This window comes from Gracilinanus agilis, chromosome 5 (assembly GCF_016433145.1).
Source record: "Gracilinanus agilis isolate LMUSP501 chromosome 5, AgileGrace, whole genome shotgun sequence".
Lineage (NCBI taxonomy): Eukaryota > Metazoa > Chordata > Mammalia > Didelphimorphia > Didelphidae > Gracilinanus > Gracilinanus agilis.
The window spans coordinates 83,994,595-84,017,803 of record NC_058134.1 but is presented as its reverse complement, the minus strand read 5'-3'; the positions used below and the strand labels follow the sequence as shown (position 1 = coordinate 84,017,803).

The following is a 23,209-nucleotide window of genomic DNA, read 5'->3' as shown; positions in this document are numbered from 1 at the left end:
AGGCATAAATATATTAAGTAATTTGTTCAAGGTCACACAGGTAGTAAATGGATTTGAACTCAGGTTGTCTGCCTCCGAGAGCCAATGCTCTTTCTACTGTAACATGTGGTTATTACTTGGGATGGAAACCATAGTCTTTCTTTTTTTAAACCCATACTTTCTCTCAGAATTGATACTAAGTTTTAGTTCTAAGGTAGAAAAGCAGTAAGGGCTAGGCAGTTGGAGTTAGGTGACTTGCTCAGGGTCGCATACCTATGAAGTGTCTGAGTCAGGACCTCCCTTATCCAAACTGGACTCTCTTTTCTCTGAGCCACCTAGCTTCCCATCAAAGCCACATTCTTAAAAGTTTTATCTTTTAGAAGGAAAGTATTATTTCATTTTTGATCTTGTGGATTTCTCTGGATTTGGCTGGGACTGGAAGCTTTTGAAAAAGTTTTGGTTGAGTTTTTTCACAAGGGTTCTGGTCCTAATGATTTTATTTTTTCATCCACTAATGTGCATTCTTTGAAGAGAAATTGTACTCTGAACATTTTCTCCTTGTTCTCTGGACTCTTTTACTTAAACCTATGAGGGAAATATGAAGTCTAAACCACAGACTCCCATGATCACCTGTGGAAAACAGGACTTGGAGACCAACTTCCTCCCAGGGAATACCTCAGTATTTCAGAACTCCTTCCTGGCACCCAACTATATCTAAATCTAGTTATAGTCATTCTCAGATATGTTTTGAAATGTTTTCATTTGAGCAGCTAGGAATCAGGATAAATTATTGTCTACATTTAAAAAGACTTGTCACCCCAACCCCATATGGTTTATGGTTATGGGAACCCTGCCCACATACTTGGCATAGTTCTCTAAGATCCTATGATACCAGTAGATGTCAGTCATTAGTTAGCTGTCAACATGTCAGGAAAAAAAAGACAAATGAAAGTATTAAGACACTATTGCAGCATAATCAAAATTATGGCCAAGCAACTGCTGTCTTTGAATGTTTTCCAAATCATATTTGGGATATCTCCTTTTGTTTAGTTCCCACTTGTTCTAAGGGGTTGTACAAATGAATAAAGTAGCTGCTTGAGAGATCCAATTGATTATACTATATTGGTAGAGTTAGGGGACAAAATAGCATAGATGGGATTAAGGACTGGAAAGGGACCAAGGAGGATAGGTTTCTTAAAAAGAGACAAACACAGTGATTAAATGTAAGGATTGAAGACTTGAAATGATGATCCTGAAACTTCATGATCGCCAATCCAAGTATATAAAACTTTCTCTTCATTGTATATAATGAATTTCATTGATAAATGCTCCTTGAAGAGGAGACTTCTTGTGCCTGGTACAACAGGACCATCCTGACTAGCCTTCATTGATCCTAGGAAGATATCTTTCCTTCATCCCAAGAGTCTGGCTTCTTGGAGTTAGTCTCAGCTTTGCTACTTATAAGCTGTGTAATTTTGGACAAGTCATTTTGTGTTTCTGACAGGTGTCTTTATCTTTCATCCATCAAAAAGGAATGGTAATAATACCTAGAGAGAGAGCCAGTCTTACAATTAGGATTCAGGTAATTCCTGACTTGGTGACCAGGGCAAGTTACTTACTTATTCTCCCAGTGCTTTAGGTAACAGCCTAAAACTGAGGATTAGATGCTGATCTTAATTGATAGAGGGAGTTGTTCACAAGGAAATTATAAATCTAACCCCTCACCCCACCCCTTCCCCTTACTTATACCATCTTCCTTATAAGAAGATGTTGTCAGAATCAAATGAGAGCATGAATGAATGAAGAGGACTTGTTAAACCTAAAGTGCTAAATAAATGTAACTTATTAATATCCAATCTCTATCTAGAGGATGGTGGTGGAAGGGGAGGACTGATAAAGGGGGAAGTTAATTCTATATTTTATCCAGTCACAGGCCCTATATTCTTTTTTTTCTCTCTTTTTTTAAACCCTTAACTTCTGTGTATTGGCTCCTTGGTGGAAGAGTGGTAAGGGTGGGCAATGGGGGTCAAGTGACTTGCACAGGGTTACACAGATGGGAAGTGTCTGAGGCTGGATTTGAACCCAGGACCTCCCGTCTCTAGGCCTGGCTCTCAATCCACTGAGCTACCCAGCTGCCCCCTGGCCCTATATTCTTGGACAGCATTGTGAATAGACAAGGCGGGTGTCTATGTAAGGTAATTTTGAGAAGTAAATTTTTCTGTAAATGACTAGGATAGAATGTAGAATTCTATAAGGAATGACTTATTCCTTTGAGATATAAAGGTTTTTCCTTTGAGAAATTTACCTGGGAGGGATAGTACCTTAAACTATCATTATCCCATATTTGAATTTAGTTAAAGGATAACATTTACTAGCTCCCACTGAATGGTATACTTTATTGTTTCCAAAGCACTTTATAAACATCCTCACTTTCGACCCTTACAATTGATCTGTCAGGTAAATACCATTATTATCCTTTTTTTCAGATGTAGAAACTTGGACTCATGGAAGTTAAGTTACTCACCCAGGGTCACTTGGCTAATTAGTGTCTGCGGAAGGATTAAATTAGATTTTCCTGGCTGTATGTCTAGCATTTGATTCATCATACTCATCTTCTTCTATTAGGATTAGTTTAGAGTTTTACATGGTTCGCAGAACCTCATGTTAGAAAGAACATTAGAAGCAATCTACTCCAAGTGGTATCCACCAGATATCTTCCTCTAAAATAGCCTCGACAAGATGTCATTCAGGTTCTTTTTGAAGACCTTCATCAAATGGAAACCCCTCACTCTTCCAAGAGCATATTTGGTATGGAAGCTCTGCTTGATATCAAGCCAAAAATTCTATCTGCAATTTCCACCCATTGTTTCTAGAATAGTTTCCTGGGGTCATCAAGCTAAACAAGGCCAATCCCTATTCCATGATAAATCAAATAGTTAGAAACATCTACCCTATTCCCCTCTGTCATTTCTTTTCTTAAAAGCTATTACTGCTTTCAACTGGTTATCGTATTACACCTATGTCCCATCTGGTTCCAATAATGAATCCTCTGAAGTGTCGTATGAATTCAAACTTGCACTATTTGAAGATCATAATTATGTAAATGGTTCAAGTGGAAATATGCAGTGTTAATTCAAATAATGTGACCACTTTAGGAGAATTTATTTTTTCATTAATTGGGATCTAGCAGTTGTTAAGTGTCAAGGCAATGCAGTATAATGAACAGAATATTAAACTTGAAGATGAGAAGACCTGGGTTCAAAAGCTACCTCAGATCCTAAGTAATTGTGTTACTCTGGACAAGTTACAACTTCTCCAGCTTTAATTTACCCAACTGTAAAATGAAGAATGTTGGGTTCATTAACCTCTATATCTCTTCCAGCTCTAATTCTATGATCCCTTGATCTGTGAGGGAAAGTTCTCCATTATTCCAAGAGAGTTGGCAAGGGAAGTATATATTCCAAGGTTCAGGGAAATTGGGAAAAAATTTTTTTGGGGAATGGGATAAGTCATGGAGGAGAGACTGCCATGGAGGCTCTAGAAATTGGGTGCAGGTAAAACCAGGGGCTCAAATGGGGAAAAAACGGAGATGAGGCTGAAAGTCTTGGTGGGAGGGTGTCAAGCATGTTCAACTTTTAGTTTTACCTCAGGCAGGTCCTACTTTGAAAATTCTGGTAAAATTAAAACGACATGTTCTTTGCATTCATGAGTGAGGATCATGTTTTCTTCTGCAGAAATTGACTCCATCTTCAATCAGACAGTGTCATGGCCATTAGATGGCTGATATTCACAGCCATTATTGATTTTAGATGCATTTGGTCTTCTTATTTTGACATGAAAGACAGTCAATAGCCAATTTCTTGTTTTCCTAACAATTGTAACATTTTCTCCCTGTTTTTATCAGAAAATAAATACGTGATTCTTTATCATATATTGGAAAATACAGCATGTGTTCATGTGGATTAAAAATAAAAACTTTCTAGATGACTTAACTAACTTTCAATTATTAGGGAGTGAAGTATTCTGGTTCCCTCTTTGATCTAAGTTTGGTATATATATTTGATATAAAGCACTAATTGCAACTGGATAGTACAGTTGATAGAGCACTGGACTTCAAGTCAGGAAGATCTGAACTTGAATCCATCCTCAGATACTTTTTTAGCTATGTGACCCTGGATAAGTCACTGAACTTACCTGCTTCATTTCCCTCAACTCTAAAATAGGAATAATATCTGTCTTGCCAGTGTGCTGTGAGGCTTAATGAGATTATATCTGTAAAGTGCTTAGCACAGAGTCTGGCTAGTAGTAAGTGCTTAAAATTTTTTTATTTCCTTGCTTTTTCCTTACTTTAATTTTAGTTTTCTCTCATCTTACAATCTTCAAGTCCAGTTTCTTCTTTTGGATAGCTACACAAGAATGACATTGGTTCAAGAGGTGCTGGGGTAGTGGGCAAGAGCTGTAAAAAATTAGGAAATCACGTGGGGAGCTAGAGTTTGAGATATTCTTTTGAGGCTACAGTTTTAGACGTTGAATCAGGAAGACCTATGTTCAAATCCTTCCACTGACATTTACCATGTGACTCTGGGCAACTCGCTTTCCCTCTCAGCTTCCCATTCCTCATCTGGACAATGATGGTGTTGGACTTGATGGCCTCTGAGGTCCCTTCCAGCTCTAAATCTGTGATCTTTAATATTTTCTACTTATCGTGGCCCCAAAGCAATAAACACTACTGTCTCTTGTTTCATTACTATTCTGCAGCGTTTTGAGGATACATCCAAAGTGCTTACTTATTCTTCCTTTCTGTAAGGTACGTGCTCTTTCTCCATCCCACCCTGTACTGCTGGAAGCCAAGAGAGAAAAGCAGGTGTTCCAGCTTTCTCTAAATGAAGAGGTTTAGTTGCTGCAAACATCTGCTTTACAATTCCATGATGAAAATGTGGTTCCCTTCTCTCCTTTCCAGCTTACCCTAACTTTCTTCCTCATTATACCTGGGGTACTGTGAGCGATTGGATTCATTTTCTTTTCAGGTGCTTTCCACCAATAGATCTACCCAGCTGTGGAGGCCTCCTGCTTTTGGAAGGACAGTCTAATAATCTAACATCGTGGGAAACTGTTCAGCCCCTTTTGTTTCGCTCTTTGGGTGCTGGTTTCGTTTAAATTTTGGAGCTGAAAATACTTCAGCCTTTCTACTGCATTGTGCTAGCCTGCCTACTGGAGATGAATCTTCCTCAGTATTTGACAGTCAGAAATCGGTGCTGACCAGTGTGTAGGAACATTTCCATGACTCAGTCAGAATGTCCAGAGCCCTGAGGTCATGTGAAACCATAAGGTCTTTTGGAAATGGCTGCAATTTCACCCCAGCCTAGAGATCTATTGATGCTGACTTGGCATGCCTCCAGAGCCCAAATGAAAGTTTACCAGGGAGAAGGTAACATTGATCCAAATAACATAACAGTGTAACTGAACATGCTTTGAAGCAGGATCGATGCAATTATATTTTTCAGAGAGAGTAATAGCTCTCGTCTCCCAAGAGACAGTAGTGCAGGTTTTTGTTTTTTGTTTTTAACATAAGGCAAGTTCTGGAATTAATAACAGAGGAGTGAAAATAATGATTTCCATTAAAACCAAACTGAAGGAGGTGCAGAATATACAAGAAGAAACTCTCAATTCCTTGCTTATTTCCTAGTGTCCAGCTGGATCTGGTGCAAATTGATCCCATTTATTTAATAAATTTTCCTAGTCTCTTTTGCTGCAGAAATGATTAATCAACTAGGGAAATACCTCTACTGGAAGTTAACTGGATATAAAAGGATGGAACAAAACATTAAATTTAAAAGAATATCTGTGTCTGGGACTCATTTCACCTACTGGCTATAATGGTGTTTTTAGTATTGTAGAGAAGGAGCTCTAATTGCCCATGCTTGGATTCCCTAGGTAGCTGTATTCTTAACATGACTTCTGTCCTTTGGAGAGGTTTTAATGACAAACATCACTGAAGCGTGCATTCATTCTCTCTCTCTCTCTCTCTCTCTCTCTCTCTCCTCCTCTCTCCCCCAAAAACCCCTCCATCCGTCCCTCCCTCTCCTTCTCTCCCTTTCTCCATCTCCCCCCCCCCAAGGGAGAGAGTGTGCCTTGAAAATTGCCTGCTGAATAACATTATCAGGAGAGTCATTATTAGGGAAGAGAAATGCCAGCAAATGAACAGGATGACCAGTCTTTCAATCTTCCAGCAGTCCCACATGGTAATACAGTTGGTATTCAAAGTGTCATCATCGGAAGGCTTAATAATATACTTTATGATGCTTGTTTAATCATTATGGGTGGGAAATCGGTTAAAATGAAAAAAAAACAACTCCATGGATCCTATTCTGTGGAATACCTAGCTCTGGTTTTCTTGGGATGTTGGGACTACACATCAGCCTAAGACACATAAACACTGTCATAAAAGAAATGTGATTTCAGATGTCCAGAGGACAGATTTGTTCCATGAAAGACCACAGAGCATTTCCCAGGCATCAGCAGTGTTCAATTTACCTGAGGTGCAGCTCCAGCTGTGAGTAGAGGAAGTAAAGAAATGCTCTCCTTGCCACAATCTCAGCATGGCAGTCATTGACCACGAGTCCCTGGTCATTGATGTATTCTCCATTTATGCACTTGGTGCCGGATGACAGTGCAATTACCTGAGCATGCCTAACATCCAAACCTGTGGAAATAGACACAGAGAAGAATTTTCAGAATGGTAGGAGAACTCTTTGGAACCCTTGCTCCAGTAACTTTTGGATCCAGTAACACTATCTTTGGAGTGGTGACTCTTGGAGGAATCATCATGGTGTAGGGGAAGGACAACTGGAAATGAGGATGAAGAGATGAATCTGAATTTCAGCTTAGAGGCTTCCTAGCTTTTTGATGCTGGAGAAATCACTTAATCTCAGCACTCAGTTTTTCTGTCTGTAAATTGGAGATAGCATGCATCTACTTCCTATCTCTCAGAGGTGAAGGTAGATTTTTGGAAACTTTCAAGCACTTCTCAAATGTGAACTTTTAGGAACCTACTCCCTTGAATTCCCTCCAGCCCCAATTTATCCTGGTGCTCTCAAACTAAGAAAGGACCTATATAGCAGGCAATAAAGGTAAAAGTAAAAAATTTGTTTCAAAGGTTACCTACTAATCTTGTAGCTATAACACTTGATGATAGGAATGATAAAGATAATTGATGGAATATTCAGCTTATGTGCTGAGGAGGATACTTTTTGGAGAGTTTCTTTTCTACTTCCCTTATAATATGGCTGTAGTTATCCCATCAGAGGAAGATTGGAATGAGATATTCTCATTTCTGGAGTCCTCAAGTTAAAAAGATAAAAAGCACATTGACTTTAAATTTCAGCATGTGTATCTAGATTCAAACTATCAAAATCTAGGTTTGGCTTATTCCTGAGGGCAAATGGTCATTTTCCTGGTGGTCTGTAGGGGATCTTCTATATTTTAGGCTTATAGTTATGATGGAGATAGGAAGAGTAATAAATGGAGAAGAGGCAGCACTGGAAAGTGGCCATGATGGAAACTCAGTCCAGGGATCTAGAATAATTGAAATGATCCCCAACTGTTTGACACATGATGGTTTACCTGGCACAAGGCATCAGATTAAAGATAGGAAGATCTGGCATTGCTATTGACTGCTCTGTAGGGGATTGGCCTTTTGAGTCCCTCCGACCCTTTTGACCCTGAGACCATCCAATTGGCAGCTTGTTGCTGGCTGAGATCCATATCAAAGATGACTTTGCTTATTCCACTAAGCTCATGATGTGAAGTTCAAGGCAACATGCCAGTAGAAGGTTGGCTTTTATAAAATTTTAGCATTCCTACTTCACCTTGTTAAAGGAAGGTTCTTAAGAACAATAAGGGAAATATACAGCAGGTCTTTACAACTATTTGGAAATCAGAGCTTGAGTTCAAAATTTGGGCAACAATGCTCTCTATTTCTGGAGTTCCTAAACTAGGCTCCGACCAGTTTTATAAAATATATTGGGTTTTAAGATTTTAAAGTGCATGCTATATAGACTTAAGTTGCCTGCTTTACTGATTTACGTGCCTTAATTTGCCTTGAAGTGTGAAGAAATCTCTAAATGTTGAATTTAAGGTTCAATGGTATTAAAGAACTTGGAGGCACAATGTATCATATTCACATCCATCTTTACCCTAAGAGCACTTGTAAAGAGTATCACATTGACAATAAAGTCTACCTCTGTATTAAAGAAGAGTAAGCCATATTGATCCAAAGCCCAACACCAGTCCACTTGAGTTTCAACTGAATGCTTTACCAAACATGTCCCCTTTCAGTGTGATATTATGCAAATTAAATTTGGGGAGAACTGAAGGGAGGTGGGACTGTGAGTAGAGAGCAAAAACTCTCAAAATTATTCTGGACTCAGTGACATCTCATCAACAAGTAGCAGGTCAACTTGAATTCTTTGTTGAGAGTTATTATCACTTATTACATGGATACCCATCCAATAAGATCATCAAAGTGAAAATTTAGAAGCAATGTGATGAAGGCAAACAGTTTCAGGTGGGAGAATTTTGTGCTTAGAATATCAAATGCAAGAGTTTCTCTTGGCAATTTTTAAAAAAATATACTCTGCTTACTATACACATTGTGCCAGGACATTTGCTTTGCCCTGTTCTCATTTTTGTAGCCATATTTTAGGAATGATATGTTTATGCTATGGTCTCATAGTGCTAGAGACTTGCTTTTCAAAAGGAGAAAACATCAAATCATGTCCCAGACTATCAACAATAAAAACCAGTTTTCTATTTCAAAATCACGAGGTTGTATTTCCCATTAAGAGCCAAAGGGACAAATGGAAGATACAGCAGGTTATAATGGCTTCCATTTTATCTAAGAGTTCATTTCTAAGGAGCCTGACCTGCTTTCCCAGCTCTTTAGATGGGCATAGATGGGCAGGCACCCTTTCCCTCTTTTTTCCCCTACTCTCCACTTTTTAAATTCTAAGAAGGAATAGCCTAGCTGTTTCTTAGGGCATGGATAAATGACACAGACTTTCATGAATTGGTATGAGGAATAGACTACTGGAGGACAATTGGCTACCAGATTCCACTTTTCAAATCTGGCAAGTAAATGTCTATCATCTTTACCCAGAATCTTCCCAATAATGATAAAAAATGAAGGTAGCTTTCTAAGAGGGCAAAACAGTGGTTGCTCATAGGTGTGATGTCCTTCTTCCTTTCTGTTCTGTAGCCTTCTTTCCATTCTTGAGTTCTACTTCTACCTTTTCCTTTATAAAAACTTATTCTGAATGAAAGGTCTGATGAATTCTTCTTCAAGATCAAAACAGATGGATGATTTCACTGGAACAAGTGTTTCTTTTGCTGGCAGATTTCTATCCCCCCACACCCTTGTGGACTCTCATGAGTTACTGTTGTCACCCAGATTTTTTACTGGGTGACTCTCTATGAACTTAGCTAGGCTATCCCTGGTCTATTGTAGCATCTGAATACATACGCATACATAGAGGATGGGAGCATGGGTTATGTCTATGCTGCTTTGAGAGACTTTCATTGATTCTCCTGCCCCAACCTTATGGTGATATTTGAAGTCTTTATCTTGGAAGGACCTGCCAGAGCTTGCACTCTATGTTACAGCCTTCAGGAACTCAGAACCACTTGGATGTTCTATAGAGGAGGATTTTAGTAGAATTTATTGACTGAAAAAAACATTTTTAAGCTTCTGTTATATACTAAGTGAAGCTTCTAAGCACCAGTATGCAAATACAAAAGTAAGATAATTTCACTCAAGGATCTTGCCTCTTAATAGGGGAAAAGGGAGTCAGTGACCAGGGAAAGGTGTTTTGATTTATAAAGTTATAGGGACGATGAGGGCAACCAAAGAGGAGTTGACATACCCTTTTCATTATCAAGAACAATATTCGTTTGATTATGATTCCAGAGACAGAAAGGAAATGTGGAGAGATACAATGGAGAAGAGAGACAAGATAGATGATGAGAAAACAACCCAGGGAGAATGTGAAATATGGGTGGATGCCACCTAGATGTAGAGGCTATGTGACACACTCATCAATCAGGACAGCACACTGATAGAGTGGAACTTTCAGAACCAAAAGGGCTAAGTCCTCCAATTCTTTACACTAAATGACTGTCAAGGTTCACAGTATTACCTTCCCCAGGTAACATAGCACTTATATTTTAACAAGAGCCAAAGGCTTATTTAGCTAGAAATTGCAAAATACTATGCATTATCTTATTTGATCCTTACAACAACTCTGTGAGGTAGATGTTACTATGATCTTCATTTTATAGGTGAGAAAATTGAGGTACAGATTAGGTGACTTATTGGGGACACAACCTCAACGAGTGAAATGATCCCTAATTATAAAGACCTTATATTTCACTACCAGTAGTCTTGACTAACCTGGTCCTAACCCTATCCTGGATATTCCCAGGCATCTAACATAAAATAAATTTCTCACATCATAAGCTCCTTCCCTCATTTATTAACTAACCTTCCTTCTCCTGCCTATTGTAACATAATCTCTGCCTGATTTACATATTTGAGAAAGTTTGGGGGCCCAAGAATAGACCTGCCATGGCAAAGACTAGCCTGGTTAAGTTTAGAGAGGATCATTATCTGGTCAAAGGCTATTGAAAAATTTTTAATAGAAATAAATAACTCAAGAAGGCCCACTAAGAGGGTCTAAGGAAAGGAAGCACATACTCTTATGGACTTGGGGATCTTTGACATCATGGAGTCCTTCCACTATAAGGGATCATGAAATACTTCAACACATCTAGGGGAAAAAGCTATCCTGTCATACTTTCATAATAAAGCAAGCATTAGAGGAGTGTGTGTGTGTGTGTGTGTGTGTGTGTGTGTGTGTGTGTGTGTGTGTGTGTGTGTGTTGGGGATGAGACCACAAAATAAGCCAGTTTGCATTCTCAAAGAATCTACAATCTAGTTGGGTAAATAAGACAATATTAAGTATATAGAATGGCCCATGTCTGTAAATATACACACAAATCAAATATATATGTTTAAAAAATCATGGTTTTAGAAGTAGAAAAGACCTTTGAGGTCATCTAGTCTAACCCTCATCATATAACTGAGGAAACTGAGATCCAGGCTGTTTAATTACTGGTTATATAGGTAGAAAGATTCATAGGGAATTCAAACCTAGGTCTTGTGATTATAGACACATAAGTCTTCTCATTGCATTTCTTTCTTTGCCTCTTTCCCTCTCTTTCTTTTTCACTCTCTCCCCCTTTTCCCTTTCTCTCTTCTCTTCCCTCCTCCTTTCTATCCTTCTCTCACTCTCTTTTTTCTCTCTCTCCTCCTACCCTCATTCTCCCTCTTTTCTCTCTCTCCTTCCACCCTCTTGTACTCTCACTCCCCTCTCTCTCCCTCCTGTCCTCTTTCTCCCTCATAAAATGCTTTAAAAACCTAAAAGTGTTACATAAAGGTTCTCTATCCTAGTTACCAGTTCAGACACACTGCATTTTATTTATTGCGGACATCTATTGATTCAAGATATAATTATGGCTGTCAGTGAAGGGATAGTCCATCTCCAAGATACCATACTGGTTGTGGTAGAGGACACAGATCTTGGTCACTTTCCCAAGGAAGCTTATTATGTAGCTGGGGATTCAAGATTGACATACTTGGAAAAATCAAATGCTAAATGGTAAGTTTCTGCTTGTTACAAGTTACATACAACAAACAAGTATGTCTGAAGTATGGAGAACTAATTAGAAACAAACTTCATGAAGGAAGAGGGACTTGAGCTTGACCCTGAAGGATGGTTAGTATGTGAATAATGAAGAAGATAACAAAGGATATTTTAAGTGGAAAAACAGTTTGATGGAAGGAGAGAGAGTGAGAATAAGGCAGGGTGGTGTTGGTGAGGAGATGGGCCTCAGTGGAGCAGAAGGAATGTGATGAGGATTAGTGAAAAATGAAATTGGAGAGATTGGGTAGAGTCAAGCCCCAGAGGAACTCCATAAACAGAGATAAGTTGGTCATTTTTCCAGATAGGCTGACCTGTGGAGTTTATAATTTTTCTGATGGCTTCTAAAATTTGTCACTTAAAAAAATTAAATGTGACATGAATTAGGTATTGGGGTAGAGTGAAAGAACATTGGAGTTGGTGCTGGAGGATTTGGGCTTGAATCAACCTGGCAGCTTATTAGTACTCCTGTGTTGTTCAATCTTTCAGTCATGTCTTACTCTTTGTCAACCTCATGGACTATATAGTACACCAGTAATATCCATTTTTTTTTGTTTTTTTGTTTTGGCAAAGATACTGGAGTGGTTTGCCATTTCCTCCTCTAGTGGAGTAAAGCAATGGCTAGTAAATGTTTGAGGCAAGATTTGAGCTGAGAAAGATGAGTCTTCCTAACTCCAGATCTAGTGGCAATCTTGTCACCCAAATGCCTCCACTACTACTTTGAGACCTTTTGTAACTCCTTTAACTTTGCTGGGCCTCAGTTTTTTCAATTGCAAAATATAACACTCGAACAAGTTGCTTTCAAAGTTCCTCTGCTGATATCAATTCTCAGATACTTGAGGGACTGATGAAGAGGAATCATCCCATTGAACTAAACTAGCACAGAGTACTGGGATTTGGAAAACCCTTAAGATGCAGTCATAGGTTAAAGAAGTAGGTCAATTCAGAGAGAAGTTCTAGAACAATTCCCTTATAATATATAAGGATATATATAATTATAATATATAAAATTCCTAAATAATTTTATAGGTTAGAATTAGAAAAATAATTTGAAAGATATTTAAATAGAAATTTAAATGATTCAATTCTAAAGTTAATTTTTGTTTTCATATATATGTGTACATATATAATAAAATATTTATATAATATATGTAATAGAATAATTTTGTTATATATTCTATTACATATATTATATAACAAAATTATTATATATAAAATAATAATTTTTAAATGTATATATTTCCTGCTTCTTTTATTAGAGCATAAACTTCCTGAGGGCAGAAAGTATATTTTCTACTGAAACTTTCCAAGAGGCTGAGGATAGTACTTGTCTTACAGTGACATGTAATGAAGCGATTCAGATTGCTTGAAATAATCCTGTCTTTGATACTAGTTGGTGTGTGTGACTTCCCCCTTTGTTTTAAAACCACTCTTTTCTCTGCCAGGTCAGCTTTATAAGTCACACTTGGGCCTCCTGCTGTTTTCCAAGTCGGCTTCCTGCCAAAAGCAGTCTATTGCTGCCAGTCTTGCTTTCCTATTTGAAGCAACAGGAATCTCAAGGGAAAAAGGGCCAGGAAAAACACTGTCATTGTTGTTAAACATTTAATAAAAACCACCTGCTGAGTGCTGTGGGTTGTACAGATGCTGTGTGTATTCTATACCCCACAATCTAGTACTGGATTATAAACAATTTTATGTCACTCCTTTAGTGTTGTTTGTGGATGTGAGACTTGTCTTTTCAAATAAATTGCAAGCTCCTTGGGGCCAGGACCAATTCTACCAAGGCATAATTGGTAGGGCACTGGGCTTGGAGTTAGCAAGATCTCTCCGAGTTCAAATGTGGCCTCTCATATTAGTTGTATGACCTTGGACAAGCTGCTTAACCTCTGCCTCAGTTTCCTCATTTGTAAACGAGTATAAATAATAGCACTTACCTCTCAGGGTTGTTGTGGAGATCAAATGAGGGTATTTATAAATCACTTAGTTCCTGACAGAGTAGGTACTTAATAAACTCCCTTCCTGTGCCTTTTTCTTACAGTACTTAGCCCAGTTCTTGGCATGCGATGGGTACCTAATTTGTTGATCACCTGGGATTTCGTCTGATGGAACTTTAGCTCCAAAAATAAAACTTCCATGTAGACCAACACAGACATTCGTATAGATACATCAAAAACAAAGAAAGATTTGAATTTGTTTCCATTTTAATTTTGGATTAAACAATGAGAAAAAGTGATGATGGAAGAGAAGGAAAGAGAAAATCAAGTATCAGTGAGGGAGAGAAATGAGAAAAATGGGGAGGGCAGTAAGGATTTAGGTAAAAAGATGGATGCAGGAATTAATGGACATTAGTCCACTATTAACGGATGATAAATGACTATATCTTGTTACTAACTAAGCAAAGAAAGACTTTGAAGGTTGGGCATGAACATCAATCATTCAACAAGAGTTAAGCACCTACTCTGTGCCAACCACAGGACTAGACAGGGAAGATAAGAGCCCCATTCAAAATGAGTTTACATATCACACATTTCCCTGTTGGTGAATTTTGCTAGTCAGGTTCATTTTGTACCTATTTTCCAGCTTTTCTTTGGCAATTCTGGCCCCACATGCAGCTTTTCGGGGCTGATGTTTTCATTGTGAGGATAGTTAAGATCCCATTGGCATGAGACTTTAATATGATCATAAAAGATCAGCTGAGCCATCTTTCCATCTGTGCTGTCACTACTTTTTTGTTTCTCCCTCCTGGGATTTGTCTAATTTGCACCTGATCTCCGGAACTCCAATGCCAGACATTGGGGAATTTAAGCCACTCAAATTCCAAACTCCTGCCCTGGGGCTGAGTGGCCTGGCCTTTGGACTAAGTGAGCAGAAATTTACATAGTCCTTTGTATTTAGGCAGCCTCCAAACCATGCTTCACCTGTCATTCAGCTGTCCACCTAGGCCATCTTGCCATCTGTTGTGCCAAATGGATCCTCTTCTAGTTTACCTCCTTCCCACCTCTTGCTCTGGGTACAATAATCAAATCAATACAATTGTGCTGTTGTTTATGGAAAGGTTATGTCTGTGGGTTGCTCTATAAGTCAATTCACCATTCCTGAGACTTACTTCAAACCAACATTTACCTATTTGTATTTTCCTACTTGTATGAGAATGTAAACTCTTTGAGAATACTAGGCTCGGCTCACTTTCTATCTTTGTATCCCTTTGGGTCTGCCCAGGTAAGTGCTCCTTTACCTCCTTCCCATCTTTCCTCCCTTTCTCCTTTTCTTCCTTTATTCCTCCATCCCTCCCTTCCTTCCTTTCTCCTTCCCTTCCTTCCTCCCTCCTTCTCTTCCTTCCTCCCTACTTTCCTTCCTTCCTCCTTTCCTCCCTTTCTTCATCCCTCCCTCTCTCCCTTCCTTCCCTTCTTCCATCCCTTTCTCCCTCCATCCCTTTTAGAGTGTGATTGGTATTATAGAATAATGGGACATTAGAGCTGAAAAGAAATTTAGAGATCATGAACTAGACCACTTATTGTTTCTCGAATTTGACATTCCATCTCTTGCCTCTTTGAATTAGGTCAGGTCAATCTCCTATTCCTAGAATGCAAACCTGTCTTTATTTTAGCATCACAGAATAATCATTTTCCTTCAAGGATCAACTTGGAGACCACCTCTTCAGGTCCTGTCTTAGAGTTCTCTCTTTCCTTGAATTACCTTCTATTATTCTTATATGTTTTATTAACAAAGCCTTCTAGTCCCCTGACACCCCAACTCATATCCCTAGTAGAAAGGAAGGTCCTTGGAAGCAGGAACTGTTAATATTTTATCCCTGTATTTCCAGAACCTAGTACAGTGCCTTAAATGAAATACCAACTTAGAAATATTTGTTAAATTGAAGTGAATTGTTGGATCTATTCTTCACTCTTTTGTCATTTTACAAAAAAAGAAAATGGGGCCCAAAGAAATGACTGAATATGAGATAAGGCTGAAGGTTGATCTGAACATATGAATCTGTCCCACCTAAACATTTTCAGTGTTCATTTTGGTTTAAAAGTAAAGCAAAATATGGGGGCATCTGGGTAGCTCAGTGGATTGAGAGCCAGGCCAAGAGACGGGAGGTCCTAGGTTCAAATCTGGCCTCAGACACTTCCCAGCTGTGTGACCCTGGGCAAGTCACTTGACCCCCATTGCCTACTCTTACCACTCTTCCACCTATAAGCCAATACACAGAAGCTAAGGATTTAAAAAAAAAAGTAAAGCAAAATAAACAAGACTGAAATCATCCCTCTCCCTTCCTTTATTTTCCTAACTAGGGCTAAAAGGGATGTTTTAGAAACACACGAAAAGCCAGCGTAGTCTCAGCTTAGTCTAACATCTTGACCAAAATTCTGCTCAGGGATTCTAATTTAGACATCTACTTGACAAAGTTTTATTTCCCACCAGCTATGTCAAGTCCCTGGTCCTTCAGACAGAAAGAGCTCAGTAGGCTGAGCAGATAATTATTTGCAAACACAGCCAGATTCTGAAGGGACTAAGGGTGAAGTTAGCTGCTTACCTATTAACTCATGTTGGGGGACTGGGGAGCCATGGCATTGCTGCAAAGGGGCAGCTGATCAAACAAAATGTTGGCTGTTCAGAAACAGTTAATGAGGGGGATATTTTTACCCTGAGAGGACTTTGCAGAAAATGGCCGATAGTGAGGCCAGGAATTGAGAATAATGGGATATCTTTCTTGAAAATGTCATCAGTATCTAAATTCCATATGAGTGTCTTTTAAATTGGGGAATGAATAGCCATGTATTTTGAATCAGCTGCAAGTAGGAATATTTTTACATGGGACAAACCAGCTGGAGATGGGGAATTTGTCCACTGGAATTGATAAAAAGTCATTCTAGGCAGAAGGAAAGGTAGGTATGGACACAGGAAACCATAAGTTGCATTCAGGGGATGGTAAGTAGACTAATTTGAATGGAACAAAGAGTTTAAGGAAAGTCATAAAGGGAGAAAAGGTTAGATGGGATCATAGATATAGACCTGGAAGAGACTCATCTGCTCCAGTTCCCTCATTGTACAGATGAAGAAACTAGAGCCCAAGGAGGTTGTGATTGGCTCAAGGTCACACAATTAATAAGTGGCAGATGCATGATTTAAATCCAGATTGATTAACTCTTAATCCAATATCCTTTCTTCTGTATCTTTGCCTTAGCCCTTGAATGCCAACCTGAGGAATCTAGGCATTATTTGCTTGATGATGGGGAGCAACTGATGGCTCTTGAGAGACCTGATGAAAATGATGTTTTAGCAAGGTGTATTTTGTGATAAATACAGGAGAGATTGAGAAAGAGGGAGAATGGATTCAAGAAAATAGGTGTCTAGTTCAATAATCTAGGTGTGAGATAATGTGACCCTGAATTAAGTGGTGTTTGCAGGGATGGGATGAATTTGCAGGAAAGGAAAGAATGAAATAAAAGAAGTGGAGGAATCTCTCAGTGGATTTGGTGACTTGGAAATAGAGGGTAAGGATGAAGGGAGGGTCCAAAAGTAACTTATTTTCTAGCTTAGGTTAGTGAGAGAATGATGGTACCATGAACAGGAAAAAAAATAGAAATGTATAAATTGGTAGTCACTTCATCAAAATTTTCAACACCTTGGGAGACAGAATGGGACTAAAATTTACCACTGCCTCTTCTCCCATGGCTGCTTACCAATTCTATGATTAATAGAGTAGTATGAATTTTCAATAAATAATAACAGTGGACAAGTACTATAAACAAACTGTATTAGCTGGGGTTTTAGTAATCAGACTATGGTACATTTTTATAGTACCCTGGTTGCAATGAAATTCCTGATAAGATATAGGATCATGAAATACCTGAACCATCAAATGGACTAAAATATTTTCATCAAAGTATAGTGGCTTTTATTGTACTCTAAGAACATTGATTATGCATATTTGGTATGCATAATGCCATATTTTTTGTGCTAACAGTGTCATGAAGGGACTTATTGAGGATATGTAAGATTACAAATAGGTCAGCTAGGTGGCATAGATAGAGGGAGGGCCAGAACTGGAGTCAGAGAGTCTCATCTTCCTGAGTGCAAATCCTGCCTCAGCTACTTTGTGACCCTGGGCAAGTCACTTAACCTTGTTTCCCTATCTGGAAAATAAGCTGGAGAAGAAAATGGCAAACCATTCCTTTTTCTTTTCCAGGAGAACACCAAATGGGGTTTTGAAAAGTTGGGCACATCTGAAACGACTGAATAAGAACATGACCAGAAAAGAGGCAGTAGTACGGAAAGTGTGTTGTTGGATTTGGGTCCTTTGCTTCCTATGTGACTTTTCTGGGCCTCACTCTCCACATCTGTATAGAGGGTGAAACTGAATGCTGCTGCCTACCCCTCTTCTCTTCCCTCCCCACCATCTCTAAATCAATGATTTGATTTAATCAATTAACCTTTCAGCGGAAATGGCAGACAAGAGATGGGAAGCTAAAGTGATCTACTGGTGCCTTTCAGCTTCTAAGAGAAGACTATAACATTGAGAATAACATGACTGAACAAATCTTATAAATAAACTGTTGCTTGAATTCCAGTGGGTTGGTTGAGTCTTTTATAATGAATTTGTGGGAAATCTTGGATGATTATCACACCATTTAAGAACAAATATGCCGACCAAATTTTAGGTCATTGTCCAGTCAGATAAAATCTTGATTTCTTCAAAATATTGAAATATGGGAGGTAATTAGAATATTTAAACTTATTCGATAGCAGAGGATTTAGAGGCAGTGGGGCATAATGGGTAGAGACCTGAGTTCATGTCATATTTCTGATAAATACTAGCTCTTGACATCTTAGCATTCTAGGCATCTCTCCAAGACAAAAGGTTGCAGAGAAGGAAAGAGCTGGCCTGAATTGACAGAGTGAGTTTCCTTATTTAATATTTCCCCATAACTTTGAAATCATAGGACTAATCCTTATCCCTTATATACTACTAGCAGACTTCCTTAAAGGAAGACTCTACATTTTTTCTTTGCCTGGATATGGTATCACTCTGACTAGGAAGGATCAAATGAGGCACAATAATGAATTATAAAACAATGGTATGCAGTTGAGTGTCTGCTAAATAACCTTTGATGAATAAAGATGGTATGTTTAAGTTTGAAAATGAGGTCTTCTGCCATGAGTCAAGAAAAGGAATTTTCTTGAGCATAATGCTGCTCATTCCTTAGAGAGAATGAGAGTAAATGACAGCTTTAGGAATTTTAAAGCGAGATAAGGTTAATACAGTGGCATTTAAATGGTAGTGGGGGCATTTGGAGGGTCTAGTTCTATGGTGTTCTCTACAGAAAGGGCATTTTTTTCCTTTGAGTTGAAGGAAACAAGAGACAGAAATAGTCAAAGTAGAGAGATATAGAAAGGGATTGATTAGCTAGGTTTTGCTAAGTTATTCTAAAACAGTAGTTCTTAAATGGGTGGGGAGAGGGCTTCTGTGAACTTGGATTGGAAAAATAAGTCTGTATTTTCACTAATCTCTAATAAAAATGTCACATTTCCATCCAATTATTATTATTATTATTTAAAGTGTTATTCCAGGAAGGTGTCTGTAGACTTTATTAGATATAAAATGGGGTCTATGATATTAAAAAAAATTAAGGAGGCAACTAGGTAGCTCAGTGGCTAGAGGGCCCCAGCCAAAAGATGAGAGGTCCTGGGTTCAAGTGTGGCCTCAGACACTTCTGGCTGACACTTCTAATTGCCTTGCCCCTTATTGATTCTAAGCCAAAAGGTAAGGATCAAAAAAAGGGTTAAGAGCCATTATTCTGAAGCTAGAAAAAATGAAAAAGGTTTCCATTTTTCCTTGCTCATATGTCCAATTCTTTAAACATTTTCAAGGATGAATTCCTTTGAAAATCAAGATTGAATAGTAGTGATTATAAGTTAGACAAAGTCTATGCTAGCAACTTCATATCACTGCTTCAGCGGGACACATTAGTAAGTATTGGATAATTATAAGACTTTATTGAGCAAAAAAGGCAAATCAGACTTTAACTGTGTGGTGGTTATATACTACTGATCAAATCTAAACTGTATCCCTGAAATAAAGTCTCTTTAAAAAGATGGAAACACACATATTCACAAAACCATAATATGTTTAGATATATAGAAAAAAAATTAGTGATAGGTTCTTAGAAATCATATTGGAATTTGAAGTATTATTCCTACCAGTATGGGTAATTTCACAAATTCTCCCTTTTTTCCTTTTTCTTTCTCTCTTTCTTTGTTTCTCTTTCTTTCCTGCCTTCTCATCTTTCTTTCCTTCTTTCTTTCTCTTCTTTTTTTCAACCCTTACCTTTTGTCTCAGTATCTAGTTTTAAGCAGAAGAGCAGCAAAGGTTAGGCAAAAGGGGGTAAGTGATTTGCTCAGGGTCACGTATGTAGGAAGTATCTGAGGTCATATTTGAACTCGGATCCTTGGAGCTCTATCCGCTATACTACCTAGTTGCCCTCTACACAAATTTTTTTTCTGAGCAAAGGAGAGGATGTGCATGAGTGGAAGGAATTTCCATGTTAGGCATTTGAAACTGATAAAATCACAAGTTTGAATTGAAAAAAAAATTGGGGGCTTTGTGAAGTAACATACAATTAAATCTAGATATAAAAACATCACAGACAAGGCAGAAGTCAAGAGAAGTTAATGCCCAAGATGTGGAAAAAATTATGAAGAATATGGATAAAATGAATCCAGACTTATTTCCCTGATCTAGGACTATGAGAACTTAGAGATCAGCCCTCCAATTTTTGTAGTTAGTTTTTAGACACATCGCACTAAAAACCCATGTGAGACACAGGAGAAAAGGAGGCATTTTGATATAAGTTGCTCCAGTAATGGGATCAAAGTCCAATTACATAGGAACTTTTAAACTTATGAACTTAATTACAGAAAAAGTGCTACAGGCAAAAATTTCAACTAGGTTTAAGAATTTAGGCATTTGAAGTGGTATTATGGGAGGCAGTTGTAGAGTCTGGGCATTTTTTTCTCTGTCTTTTTTCTATTTCTGCTATGGATTTCCCCATTTATTTTCTAAGTTCTGGACCTAAACTAAGGTTTTAGAAATTATCTCCTAAGTGCTCTGCCAGTTACTAATAACTATCAATAGCCCAAGTTTCAGCAAACATTCCTTATGGGCTTACTGTGTGCAGAACTCCAAAATGACAGCTGAGTGGTATAGTGGCCAGGGCCTTGGACTTGGATGCAAGAAGTTGCCAGTTTGAATTCTGCCACAGATATTTACTAGCTCTATGGCCCTGGGCAAGTCACTTTATATTCCTTATTCTTAGTTTCCTCATTCGCCAAAGAGGGATAATGATAGAACATACTTCACAAGGCTGTGCTGAGAATTAAGTGAAAGAAAATATGTAAAACACTTTTCAAACCTTAAGGCACTCTATAAATGCTAGCTATTATGAAATGTTCTTTTTTAAATGTAAGAATCAGCATCTAGACACCAGAGGAATGGGTAATTCCCTCATTTAGAATCACTTCTGTGAAAAAGTTTAACGAGTAACATAATGCTTATGGTTACCTGCCTGTTGTATGGCCTGTCTGTCTTTCTGTCTACCTATGTAATATCTGACCTACCTATTACAATCTAATGTAATCCTATCAATAAAATCTATTTTTATCTTTTTCAACTATCCTGTCTAATCTATTTACCTGTCCTACCATCTATCTATGGATTTATCTAAACTATTTTGCTTATTCTGTCAGTCCAGCAGTCCGTCTGTCTGTCTGTCAATCTATCGTCTATCATCTATCTATCTCCATTCCCAAATAAAAGACAATCTGAGCTCAACCAGATACAACAGGAAGACCTCTGGATTTGGAGTCAAAGTTTGAGTGAGTTACTTGATCTTTTTGGGTCTCAATTTTCTTATCTCTACAATGAGGGGATTTTGATTATGTGATCTCTGCAGTCCATGGAAACCTAAAATCCTAGACTGATGGATAAGTGAGATTAAAGGACAGAACAAGACTCAAAGGCACATGGTTATTGTGCCGTCTTCTGTGGTAGGAGGCTCAAGCTTATGGCAAGTTCTATAATCCTCTTGTATTCCTTTGATAATTTTCTGTTTTGATAAAAATTATTTATGGCATTTTGCTTGATTCAGTTTTCATTCCCTGAAATTGGCACCCTGAGCTAAGCTGAAGATTTCATCCTAGTTATTAAGGAACTCAACCACTCTGTTTATTTATTAAGTTCTCCCCATGAAGGTAAATAGCACTAATGTACTCACTTTTATAGAATAAATTTTTATACTACACTAGGAATTCCTAATCATGGAAACCCCAAACAACAGTACTTTTTAACACCTTATAAAGTAGTTTCTTTGAAGTTCTATTCAGAATCAGATGTCATAGCTGGAAGGGATCTTAGAGATGATATGACCTAAGTCCTACATTTTAAAACTGAAGAAACGAAAATCTAAATCTCTTTAAAACAGCTTGCTCACAGTCACAATGAACAGGTAGAGCTAGGATTAGAACTCATGTCTCCAATTACTTTTCTTCTATAACCTAATTTGTATGTGTGGGAAAAAAATAGTATCTTCAAGAAAGAAATGGAAGAAAAAAGGAAGCCAACTATCATTAACAAAATCACAAAATTACAAGAATTAGAATGAGGTTTAAATGATTATATCATTATGCATTTTATATATAGATATATAGATATACACAATACTATCCCTAGGGGTCTTGTACAGAATCATTTCCAACCATCTATTTTCTAGTACTTTGTCCATTCTAGTTTAATGATTCAAGTAATGGGGCTTCTACCACTTCCCTTGGGAGAGACTATTCCACAGTTTAATAGCTCTCACCATTAGCAAACTTTTCTTGATATTCAGCCTAAATGATCTTCTGCTCAATTTCATTCCATTACTCTCATCATATCTTTGGCAATTCCTATCCCTCGTTGGTGTTTACATCCTTTGAATATTTGCAGACTATTATAATCTGCCTACAGCTCCATCCCTTAGTCATTGTTTATCCAAAGTCAACATTATGTGCTTTTAATCTTTTCCTATGACTCAATCTGTCCCTCTCCTTAACAATTTCTTTTCCCTTTCCTTGAATTTTTCTCTTAATTCATTAACAATCAAGTTCATTTAAGAATGTTTGACTTGGATCTGGGGCTGTTAGAAATGTGAAGGCCTAAGAAAAAAAAAGACAGAAACAACTTGAGAGTTAGAAGAGGAGTTTTCATGGGGATTTTTTTCTTTTCTTTTCTTTTTTCTTTTCTTTTCTTTCATTCTTAATTCAAAATGAAAGAAAAACTATTTACTTTAGTTCGTATAATCTCCTGCCTCCTCATCCTTGAGGGGTTTCATATCTTTAAATACACCAAATAATAACTTTATGAGCAAACCACATTTTGCATATTGTCTATTTATATTTCCAAACTAATAAAGTGACAAAATATGTCAACTTTG

At 37.9% G+C, this 23,209-nt stretch overlaps 1 protein-coding gene across 1 annotated transcript in view; it reads right to left on the bottom strand.

Annotated features, from left to right (window-relative positions):
- The window catches only part of ADARB2 (adenosine deaminase RNA specific B2 (inactive)), a 183,567-nt gene that overhangs the window by 48,510 nt on the left and 111,848 nt on the right, over window positions 1-23,209 (bottom strand). The window contains exon 4 of the mRNA XM_044678951.1: window positions 6,514-6,682. Within this exon, the coding sequence (XP_044534886.1) occupies window positions 6,514-6,682 (169 nt within the window). The remainder of the gene's footprint in view (window positions 1-6,513; window positions 6,683-23,209) is intronic.